The 12,975-nt window shown below is 41.3% G+C and overlaps 1 protein-coding gene across 1 annotated transcript in view; it reads right to left on the bottom strand.

The window, feature by feature from the left end:
* The window catches only part of LOC126125964 (protein D2-like), a 67,466-nt gene that overhangs the window by 20,104 nt on the left and 34,387 nt on the right, over positions 1-12,975 (bottom strand). The window contains exon 3 of the mRNA XM_049915138.1: positions 2,356-2,404. Within this exon, the coding sequence (XP_049771095.1) occupies positions 2,356-2,404 (49 nt within the window). The remainder of the gene's footprint in view (positions 1-2,355; positions 2,405-12,975) is intronic.

Raw genomic sequence — 12,975 nt, 5'->3', positions numbered from 1 at the left:
TCAGCTTTCATGTTGTGCATTTCTCTTGGATCCAGCTTGTTTTAAATTTCTTTTCTTAAAGATACATGAAGATGTATTTTGTCATACTATTTTCATTCATCCAGAATAAATGACCCAAAAATATCAGTCTTTCTTTTCTTAACGTTTCTGGTATTTTTTCTATATTTTCATATTTTTCATCACTGATTTCTAATTTCCAAACTTAGTTGCTTATTATTGCACTTAGAATTTTCGTCATGATACTTCTCTTAAATATTTCTGGTTTGTCTAATTAACAGTTCAGTGCTAGGCATTCACTTGCGTAAAGGCATTCTGGTTGTGTTACAGTGTTTTAGTGTATTACGAGGGCTGGAACTTAAATAGTGGCAACTATATATTCACAACCGATACAGAAGAGTTAGATGTTTTCACCTGTTACTGTCTTTCAAAGTAGTCACCAACGTTGTGTGGAACCCGTTGCCGGCAATGTGGAAGGCGTAGCGTACCTTTAGCAGAGCCTGTTCTGTTGATGCTGCCAATGGAGCGGTCAACTGCCTGTCGAATCTCTGGAACAGTTCTGAAGCGAATGCCACGAAGTGGTTCCTTCACATTCTGAATCAAATCAAAGTCACAAGGACATCAGTCGTATTACTGTTCATTTTTGGAGCATCACCGGCGACCAGCTTTGCGAAAGGAGCGGCGACACTTTCTGTGCAACCCACCCATCATTTTGCATGACAATGCGGGGGCGCATACAGCGCAAGCTGTGGCTGCTTTCTGCGGTCGATGGGACTGGGAAGTGCTGTACCATCCGCCATATTCCCCGGACTTAAGTCCTTGTGACTTTGATTTGATTTTGAAGATGAAGGAACCACTTCGTGGCGTTCGCTTCAGAACTGTTCCAGAGATTCGACAGACAGTTGACCGCTCCATTCGCACCATCAACAGAACAGGCTCTGCTAACGGTATACTACGCCTTCCACATCGCTGGCAACGCGTCCTATAGAACGCAGGTGACTACTTTGAAGGACAGTAACAGGTGCAAACATGTAACTCTTTTGTGTCGGTTTTGAATAAATAGTTGCCACTATTTAAGATCCTAACCTCGTATTTTTATATCTCATGATAGGCAGTCTTCATTGTAAAATGTTTTGGTATACCATATGCCCTTTTCATTTGTGTTTCTCTTCATGTCTGACCAGAAAAACTTTGATGCGATTTTTACGCTGGTGATGAACTGGTTTCCGCTGCCAGGACTGTTAAACCGCCTCTAGTGACCGTTTGTTTCAAGACATTAAATTGTTATTCTGCAACGGTTCTAGGCGCTGCAGTCTGGAGCCGAGAGACCGCTACGGTCGCAGGTTCGAATCCTGCCTCGGGCATGGATGTGTGTGATGTCCTTAGTTTAGTTAGGTTTAATTAGTTCTAAGTTCTAGGCGACTGATGATCTCAGAAGTTAAGTCGCACAGTGCTCAGAGCCATTTTATTTGTTATTCTGCATCCAAAGGATATTCAGATACTACAGTAAAATGGTGTGCAAATGCCAGTCAAATTTTCAATGCACTGTTTCTTCCTTCCCCGTTTTACTGATATTCTTTTACCTTTTCATTCAAAATTTTTACTACTTTTTCTAATACGCAGTGGAAGAATATTTAGAAATTACGTACACCAACTTTACTTTTGAGACTGTCTGTAAGAGTATTATGGATCTGCTAATTAAGTTTTTACACAGAATTGTCGAATTAGTTTGCACAGAGTTTCCCTGTCAACAGAGTCAAATATGCTCTTGATGTGTACAAATGTTATAACTGCGCCTTTAGACTTAAAGTAGTCTGTGACGGATTATAAATGCAAATTGAATAGCGGCTCTGAGGGGGATCTGCCTTTTGTAAAACCTTCCTTCACATTTCTTCGGTTGGCGATCGAGATGGTTCTTTCTTCGGTTCTGTTCAGTAGAGTTATTGAAAGTACATGAAACAGTCAATTTGTAAGAGACATATTCTTCGGCAGTACTTGACAGTTTTTACTCATATTTCGTACAGTGAGGTCGACTGCCCATTCTTCTGTACTTTTCTGATTTCCACATCTCTTCAATCAACATTTGCAGATCCTTTAAAGTCTACGTTAGTGACCAGTACAGCTGTTATGGAATCTGTTTTTCACAGTTTTAATTGTTTCTCCAATTTGTTTTGTTACTGAAACGAGGAATAATTTTATTTCCTTGTGCTGGTATTATTTACTAAGTAATTAAAAGCCACAGTTAATAAAACGCCTATTTTACGGATTGAGGACCAAAATTTCATGTGATTAACTGTCATCCTCCTTAGCATCAGATAAGCGAGTTAAAACTCCAGTTACTCATTATTCATTTCTTACCTGCTACGACGTTGGCAGAGTCGAATATTCCGGAAACAAAATCGCCACCCTGAAAAACGAAAAATATATCAGTGAAAATTTCATCTCAACATTACTTCAGTTTCTAACTTAAAATTATTATAAACAGTTATTTATAATCAGGAAGAGACATATTTTCTATTTAAATAACGGAAAACTTTCGTGCAGGAGGAGCAGGCAAGAAACTGGATATTTTCTGTGATTCTAGTACGCTATCAACCAGAAATATTTCACTCCAAACAGTTGAAATAATTCTCTTTGCCACATATAAGCAGTGATACTGCGGCGAGAGTTTTATGTTTGCGAAAAGAGAGGTTCATATCCTATCTGATTGCTCCCTTTAAATATTCTGTTTTGGCCGAAATGGGTCACGATGAACGCCAGGACGAGTCCTTCAGTAATATTAAAACCATTTCCCATTCGATTCTGGGAATAAAGCAGCTTTTGTTTCCTATGTAGCGAGCTTTCTATCAACTGGACAATAAAAGATGACTGTGGAAATAGTCTCGTCATTGTTCTCGTTACATATCTGTTCGTTTATAGAAACAAGTGACAACATGTAAATCACGCTGTGATATGGTAGAAATGTTCACACCAAACACTTACAACACGTTTCCTCGTACGTCCTTCACAGGTTTAAGATATTAGATATGGTCGTTCAGGTTAAGATCACAAACATTTTTGCAGCTGAATGATGATACTATTACACTATTTGTGTTTTAAAATGTTTTTTAATGCCTTCGGCCCAAAAAAGATATTCTCCTACAATGTTTTTGTTATTTTTAGTGGTTTATTGAACCAGCAAAAGTTAGGCTATAAACAAGTTAAAGTTCTCCAAAACAAACAATCAGAATGACAAGAATGTTCTAGTAAATGAGTAAGGAGCAAAGCAAGACAACAAAGAAACTGCTTACATGGCCTCCACTAATTATTTAATAATATCGATTAAGCCGCACGCGTGGCTATATCGATTCCTTGCTTGAGTAAACTCTTTGCCTCGCGTTGCTTAGCGACAGTTTTCTTCGTGTTCTGAGTAGTGGCGCCTGGAGGCGGCTCTGCAAGGCTGGCTCTGAGCACTATGGGACTTAACATCTGAGGTCATAAGTCCCCTAGAACTTAGAACCACTTAAACCTGACTAACCTAAGGACATCACACACATCCATGCCCGAGGCAGGATTCGAACCTGCGACAGTAGCGGTCGCGCGCTCCAGACTATAGCGCCTAGAACCGCTCGGCCACTCCGGCTGGCGGCTCTGCAAGGGATTTAAGCACGCGCAGCTCGGTGTAGGTCTTCTAGGGCTTGTCTGTTTCATGGAACCTCACGTCGGATACCGCTATGTACCTCAGAGCCAAGGTGGTTGCTCATCACGTCTACACAGGTGGTATTTACTTCCAAGGACGAGCTGTCGCCGACTGGGGAGATGCAAAACTACCCTGCCTGTATGGATTCCAGCCTATTTTGGAGCTGGACCTTAGGCATGATACTCCCAGGGCTTGGCTGGTGGACGCGGCCACATACTTCGTACATGATTTACTTCATCGGCCTGATTTTTGTAATCATCAATCTCCTGACTGAACTGATGCGGCCCGCCACTAATTCCTCTCCCGTGCTAGCCAACCTCTTCATCTTAGAGTAGCACTTGCAATTTACGTCTCAATTATATGCTGGATGTATTCTGATTTGTTTTCCTCTACAGTTTTTACTGTCTGCAGCTCCCTTTAGAACCACGAAAGTTATTCCCTTATGTCTTAACAGCATCCTGTCCCTTCTTCTAGTCAATGTTTTCGCTATATTCCGGTACTTGCCGATTCTCCGGAGAACCTCCTCATTCCTTACCTTATCAGTCCACCTAATTTTCAACATCCTTCTATATCACCACATCTCAACTGTTTCGATTCTCTTGTGTTCTCGTTTTCCTGCAGTCCATGTGATGCTGTGCATCAATTTAAGGCCTGTGTTTGATACTAACAGACAGAATGCCTTAACTTCATCGACTTCGTGATCAGCAATCCTGATGTTAAGTTCCTCACTGTTCCCATTTCTGCTACTCCTCATTATTTTCGTCATTTTTTGATTTACTCTCAATCCATATTCTGTACTCATTAGACTGTTCATGCTAGTCAGCATACCCTGTAACTTACTTGACTTTCACTGAGGATAGCAATGCCATCAGCGAATCTTATCATTTATATCCGTTCAGCTTGAATTGTAATTAAACTCTTGTAACTTCCTTTTATTTCCATCAATGCTTTTTCGATGTATGCATTAAACTGTACAGACGAAAGACTACATCTCTGTCTAACACTCTTTTTAATCCAAGCACTTCGTTCCTGGTCTTCCAGTCTTATTGTTCCCTCTTGACTCTTGTCCATATTGTACATTACTCGTCTTTCCCTTTATTTCACCCTTGTTTTTTTCAGAATTTCAAACATCTTGAACCATTTGACGTTGTCGAAAGTTTTTTCCAGATCGACAAACTCTATGAACGTGTCTTTATTTTTCTTCAGCCGCAACGTCAGAAGTACCTCTCTGGTTCCTTTACCTTTTCTAAAGCCAAACGGATCTTGAGCTACCACATACTCAGTTTTCTTTCCCGCTCTTCTGTGGATTATTCATGTAACCAACTTGGATGCCTGAGCTGTTAAGCTCATTGTTAGATAATTGTCGGACTTGTCGGCTCTTCCAGTCTTCTGAATTGTGTGGATGATATTTTTCCGAAAGTCAGGAGGTACACCGCCAGACTCATACAATCTACATACCAACACGAATAGTCGTTTGGCTGTCACTTCCCCTAATCATTCTGATGGAATGTCACCAATACCGTCTGCATCATTCGATCTTAATGCTTCCACAGCTCTTTTAAATTATGATTTTAATACTGAATCCCCTATCCCTTCTTTCGACTTCTGTTTTGTCTTCTATCGTGTCATCAGATAAGTCATCACCTTCACATGTTTGCTGTGTTGGCATTAAACTGATTCGGGTCATTCTGTTGGCCATGTTGTTTGTTATTTTGACGTTAAGCTGATTCAGGTCGTCCTGCTGGCCGTGTTGTTTGTTATTTTGACGTGAAACTGTTCGGGTCGTTCTGCTGGCCGTGCCTGGCCAATGCCTTTGTGTTGATCAGCAGCCTGGCGATAAGAATCTGAGACAAATATTCATGTAATGGTAAAATGCTATCATTTTCAGGAAGCTTATGTGCTCTATTATTATTATTATTAAAATTTAAGTGTGTGTTGTCTTTAAGTGCCTCTTAATATATATCTTCTTTGGTATCTACTAGCGGGCCAATGTATATATATATTCAGTAGCTGTGTGATTTAATTTGTAATGTGTGTATATCTCTTAGAATGTGTCAGGAAATTGTTTGGGACTTCGGCCGAAATTGAACCGTTACATAATTCCCTAATTTGTATCCTTCAGACCCTTCGCTTGCCTGCGATTTCGTCGCTCATAAATGCACTTGGTTAAACCCCCGGTCTGCATCACAGCAGTGTACATGTTAAATTTCTCGCTTTATATGATTATGCATATTACTGCAAAGGGCTGCTTCACAATCATATGTGTAAAGTCAAAAATCAAAAGTCTGCTTCATATTCGCATACATTAGTTTAAATTCTCTTGTTACTATGGTTATGTGTACTAATGAAACAGACATTTCTCTTTAGTTCTTTGACAGTTCTGTACGAAAATTTACAATTTCGTCCGTCAACTTTTTTTAAAATTCGGTTTTTATGTTATTGAGTTTGTTGGTGTTTAAGCCTGCTCTACAGACGTGTACATTATTTTATATGCTCATCAAACAGCAACTCATTTTGGTTGCTTCACAGCTGGATGTGTAAAATTTTAATACTAATTTATCCCATTTGAGATCGATTTTATTTTTGTACGAGAGTCAGCACACAGAACTGTACGTTAATTAAATTTCCACTTTCCCTGAATGTCCAAATTAGTTGGATAACTTTTTTTTGCTTACCTTATCAGCTGTGTATGGAAATTTTTAAAACAAATTTTGGTATTTACTAATGCTACTGTCTATGCTCTAGCCTACTGGCTTCACAGACGTGTGTGTATTTTCCTGTATCAGCTAATTTTGATAAATTTTGGATATTTCTCAGAACCTAACGATTTGTTTTGAGACTTAGTCTCTGTGGTGAACTAGTATCACTTGCTTCTATAGTTAAAAAAATTGCCCTCTAGGGGTAAATAAATAAATAAATTTACTTCTAATATTATTTTATTTTCACTCAGCATTTTACTACTCCCAGATCCTAGCTCACTACCAAAGAGTTTATTTAAGGCAAAAGCATCTACTGTAATATAACCACGTAATTTTTAATCCAGAACTACTTATTTACAAAGGTGGTCTTCACATCTATGTAATAAACATACTGATAGTTACAGAAGGGAGGGGGAGAAAAATAATTGCTGATGGTACTGTTTGTGTACTCCTTACTGTAATATCGTGAGGTAAAACACACTTTTGCAAGTATAGACATATACTCTTAAATAATTATGAATTTTTTGAGAAATACAGTTTCCTGGCATATTTCTCAGGAAATTAGTTACAAACCGAACTCCAGACTGTAAGGAGTCCACGATCATTTATTCAGATATAAACACATTTTGTCTCACACAGTTCGATGATAGACGGATTCGATTGTCAAGTACCACGCGTCCTAGGTGAGTAAATGTGATAGTAGTGTGCTCGTAGCCGTCGGTCAGTGGGCGTATCGTGGTTGGAATGGCCAGGGAAAGTATCCCGTGCTGCCGTGTCAGATGACAGTGTCCTCACCGCCGCGGGTTGAAACTTAGTAAAACGTTATATCGATAGGTGATGTTACTGACCAGGGTTCAACAAGTTTATGGAGTGCCGAAAATCCGCGTTCGCTTCAACCGAGCCGGCCACACTGTACTGTGGTGAGGACTGCGTGTGCTAACTACTGTTACAGCATTCGACGATGTACAAAAGAATTTACGGGTGTTCTTTTTTCTTAACCGTAATTAGATGCGTAAGACGAAAGTAGTGTCTGCCTCACATTGTGTTTAACCAGAATACGTCGCTCAAATACTATACAATACCTTGACATTGGTTACTGCAAAAAACTCTTTCCATTCCATGTAACATTATTGAGAAGCAGCATTCTGCTTAGAAATGACTCCCTAAACAGTTAAGCTCTATTAGCACTTATCTCTTAGATCGCGGTCACATAAAACTAGAACTCTGGCTGCTAAGCGGCTATTAACAGTCGACGGAACTTAATCGGAAGTGTTTCGAGTCTCAACCGTCATTTTTCTTGGATCTAAAACTGTCCATAACAGTAAACCGATAGTATAAAGCAATAATATAATTTTTTATCAATAACGGTACAGCATGAGTATTGAAAATGGCGTGGACTGTAAACGATGTGCTCAGAGCCATTTGAACCATTTTTGGTAAACGATGTGTTATGTACCTTCTTAAATGTTTCAGTTTAGCAACTGTGACTCTGGCTGTAAAGGCGATTTTGATGGAAAAAATGTTATGACAGCTTACTTAACGTACTGTATTTTCTTTCGTTAATAGCAGAGATAATACTATGTGGTGGACCTATACTTAGATACTAAGCACCTATCATGGACATGGAATGAAGATAAAATCTCCACACTTCTTCAAGGCAACTACATGATCTACTAGACCATCAGCAACGGTTTCACAATACAATGATGAGCTTGTGAATTCTGCCATTACAACTACACTACTGGCCATCAAAATTGCTACATCACGAAGATGACGTGCTACAGACGCGAAATTTAACCGACAGGAAGAAGATGCTGTGATATGCAAATGATTAGCTTTCCAGAGCATTCACACAAGGTTGGCGCCGGTGGAGACACCTACAATGTGCTGACACGAGGAAAGTTTCCAACCGATTTCTCATATACAAACAGCAGTTGACCGGCGTTGCCTGGTGAGACGATGTTGTGATGCCTCGTTTAAGGAGGAGAAATGCGTACCATCACGTTTCCGACTTTGATCAAGGTCGGATTGTAGCCTATCGCGATTGCGGTTTATCGTATCGCTACATTGCTGCTCGCGTTGGTCTAGATCCAACTACTGTTAGCACAATACGGAATCGGTGGGTTCAGGAGGGTAATACGGAACGCCGTGCTGGATCCCAACGGCCTCCTATCACTAGCAGTCGAGATGACAGGCATATTATCCGCATGGCTGTAACGGATCGTGCAGCCACGTCTCGATCCCTGAGTCAACAGATGGGGACGTATGCAAGACAACAATCATCTGCACGAACAGTTCGACGACGTTTGGAGCAGCATGGGCTATTATTTCGGAGACCATGGCTGCGGTTACCCTTGACGCTGCAACGCAGACAGGAACGCCTGCGATGTTATGTATACTCAACGACGAACCTTGGTGCACGAATAGCAAAACGTCATTTTTTCGGATGACTCGAGGTTCTGTTTACAGCATCATGATGGTCGCATCCGTGTTTGGCGACATCGCAGTGAACGCACATTGGAAGCGTGTATTCGTCATCGCCATACTGGCGTATCACCCGGCGTGATGGTATGGGGTGCCATTGGATACACGTCTCGGTCACCTCGTGTTCGCATTGACGGCACTTTGAACAGTGGACGTTACATTTCAGATGTGTTACGACCCGAGGCTCTATCCTTCATTCGATCCCTGCGAAACCCTACATTTCAGCAGGATAACGCACGGCTTCATGTTGCAGGTCCTGTACGGGTATTTCTGGATACAGAAAACGTTCGACTGCTGCCCTGGCCAGCACATTCTCCAGATCTCTCACCAACTGAAAACGTCTCGTCAATGGTGGCCGAGCAACTGGCTCATCACAATACGCCAGTCACTACTCTTGATGAACTGTGGTATCGTGTTGAAGCTGCATGGGCAGCCGTACCTGTACACGCCATCCAAGCTCTGTTTCATTCAATGCCCAGACGTGTCAAGGCTGTTATTACGGCCAGAGGTGGTTATCCTGGGTACTGATTTCTCAGGATCGATGCACCCAAATTGCGTGAAAATGTAATCACATGTCAGTTCTAGTATAATATATTTGACCAATGAATACCCGTTTGCATCTGCATTTCTTCTTGGTGGAGCGATTTTTATGGCCAATAGTGTAGTTAAAATTTGGAATGGATAAATAAAATACATGGAACAAAAAAGACCTTCATTGTTAATTGCTTAACGTGATACTGGAAAATGTATAAGCTAATTATCATCTAAAAAGATGTGCAACAGAATTCTAGTAACCTAAAGACGCTTGTAGACAATAAACACAGACTGCATCGCAACTCTTTCTACCCATACATTCATTCTAATTGTAAATACACTGCCTCACTAAAAAGCGAATCACGCAGAATGACAGGAAGAAAATGAATGAAACTTCATTTGTTGAAAGGATACGTGATGTTATTGCCGCGATTGCAAAATAGAGTCGATTTACAAAGAAGTTTTCACCATTTGGCCACTTAATAGTATGACATTGCACTCCTTATGGTCAGGATGAATGCACTGATTCGATTGGAGAGGGTGTCAGAATGTCCTCATGAGGAAAAATGGCCCACAATTGTTGTAAATGGTCCTCAGTATCCTGAATACGGCTACGGAGTTGATTCCGAGCTGATCCCACACATGTTCTATCGGGGCAGATGTGGCGATTCTGCTTGCCACGGGAGTACCTCAACATCACGCAGACAGCTCACAGAGACACATGCCATGTGCGAATGAGCATGTACTCTTGAAAAAGACACCCGATGCTGTCGCGAGATGGATAACCCGGAAGGAAGCTGGATGTCCTTGACCGCTGTATCGTCAGAGTTCCCGCAAACACTGCCACCGGTGATATGAAGTCATTCCCGATGGCTCCCTACACCATGAGAAAAATCGCTATGCATCTCCAAAACATTGGAATAATGGGACCTCTACCTAGGTCGCAGTCATACTCGCCGACGATCGTCGTCTGGAGCACGCAGAACCGAGATTCACCGCTGAACGCAATGTGACGCCATTCATTAGCAGTAAATGCTTCCCAGACAGAGCACCATTCCAACGCAGCCGTTTCTTTTGTGGTCTTAAGTGGTTCAAATGGCTCTGAGCACTATGGGACAACATATGAGGTCATCAGTCCCCTAGAATTCATAACAACTTAAACCTAACTAGCCTAAGGACATCACACACATCCATGCCTGAGACAGGATTCGAATCTGCGACCGTAGCAGCAGCGCTGTTCTGGACTGAAGTTTGTGGTCTTAACGGCAGCCTGCTCATGAGACGGTAACTACCTAGCCCGTTCCCTGCTGATAGTGCGAGAAGTCATAGAATGTTGCGGGGAGTCCATTATCTGTTCTCAGGTGGTAGGCGAAGACATACTTGGTGCACAGTACGGTGATTCTCCCTTGTGGTGGTTACAGGTTGTAGACTGAATCCATAACGACTATTACGTCTGACGTCACTTTCCTATGATCGATCCACTGTCACACCCGAACGCACCACAAATCTGTATGTACACGATTCGACCAGCCAGCCAAATAGAGACTCACAATGAAGCCACTCTCTAATTCTGTCAGGTGCTGACAAAGCTTTCTCACACGTGTACACGGCATTTCCGTGTCCTTCACAGTGACTACTCAACACCTCATCGTTCACATCTCTTATATGCCCCACCAGGCCTGATAACAACACTAAATATTATGAAACCTCCCCTTAGAAAAATTAATCAATTACTGTGCTGATAAACCTCTTACGTTATTTGACTTTCAAACAGCTGGGCAGAACTGAACTTACTCAGACATTTCTTTCTTTACTTATTCTGATCAACACTAAATTGACAAACAATATTTTTAGCGCAACGCAATCTGACTTTCAATAATCCCTACAAAAGAATGGCTGTGGCTAACAATAACCTATACGTTTCATGAATCACTCACCTCACAAAAATCATAGTTACTCGAATTACTGCAATACAGCGTGCACCAATACTATCAGCTAAATAAAGGATTCTAACTACCGAAGGCACTAACTACTGATAGGCATAGTTAGCAAATGAAAGATTTTGGCCGGCCGGAGTGACCGAGCGGTTAAAGGCGCTACAGTCTGGAACTGCACGACCGCTACGGTCGCAGGTTCGAATCCTGCCTCGGGCATGGATGTGTGTGATGTCCTTAGGTTAGTTAGGTTTAAGTAGTTCTAAGTTCTAGGGGACTTAGGACCACAGCAGTTGAGTCCCATAGTGCTCAGAGCCTTTTTTTTTTTTTTTTTTTGAAAGATTTTGACAGAGAACAAACAATTTATTTATCTTAATAGTGTTCAAAAGTCATATCAGTTTATGATATCCAGTCTTACAAATTTCGTTTTTCTGACGGACACACGTCCGTGTAGTCCGCTCTCAAAACTCCGCCATCTCTCCCGACATCCACCACTGCTGGCGGCTCACCTCCAACTGCGCAACGCTACGCGCTGTTCTCATCCAACTGCCCAACACTACAATAGCGAATATTCTAACAATGCAAACCAGCCACAGACTGCACACAGCACAGTCAGTAATTTTCATACAGAGCGCTACGTGGCGTTAACAACATAAAAACCTAAACAGCCTACTTACAACATTAACAGCATTAATGCATCCTAGAGGCTGTTCTACCTGTCAGAGAGAATTGCAACTATAATCATTTACATATCCACCAATGATGTGTATGTGTACGAAGTGACAGTGCTCACTTTTTTGGCAGGCAGTGTAGACATGTATGCCGAAATTAATAAACACAAATTAGTTCATTGTGGATAAGAATCCAAACCAAACAATTACATAAAACACACTGAAACTTATAAACCAAATGAGACGTTATGGCTAATAAGGTCCATGGAACATACAAGTAACTATCTGAGTTATGGCGAAGGTGTCTCACAGTTCGATTCGATGTTACGACTAGTGCCTTCGTTACAAGCGATAGATTATTTTGGAAGCTGGAAGAAATTTCCAAACGGGGCATTTAACTATTACACAAAATTGCAGGCAGTAGCACTACTTTTATATATAGCAAAGATATGTCTGGGAATAATCACAGGCTTTCACGTAAGAGCTGTTAGTCCTACACGGATTACACACCCGTTCCAATAAATATCACGAAATTAGTGACAGGGGTAGCATATGGTATGAGCTTGAAGTGGCAATATTTGCAGACAAATTTGAGGAAAATTGAGGTGGATCGTTACTTCTCTTTGCGGATAAAGAATTTAGTGGAATGAAGTTTTTACTCCGCAGCGGAGTGTGCGCTCATATGAAATTTCCTGGCAGATTAAAACTGTGCTTAGGGCACTTGCCCGCGAAAGGTAGAGATCTCGAGTTCGAGTCTAGGTCCGGCACACAGTTTTAATCTGCCAGGAAGTTCCAAATAATTTAGTAGCCTCACATCGTACCTCATGAACTTGACATTTGATTTTTGCACCAGCAATCCAAACACATGGTATACATACGACGGCATCTTGGTTAATGTTTTCCTCAGTCGGGAGACAACATATACATTGCCAGAAAAAGAAATCAGTACACTTGGAAAGAAGACGTCTATTTCGATT

This window comes from Schistocerca cancellata, chromosome 1, assembly GCF_023864275.1.
Source record: "Schistocerca cancellata isolate TAMUIC-IGC-003103 chromosome 1, iqSchCanc2.1, whole genome shotgun sequence".
Lineage (NCBI taxonomy): Eukaryota > Metazoa > Arthropoda > Insecta > Orthoptera > Acrididae > Schistocerca > Schistocerca cancellata.
The sequence above is the reverse complement of the archived record's forward strand: the minus strand, read 5'-3'. Positions and strand labels throughout refer to the sequence as shown.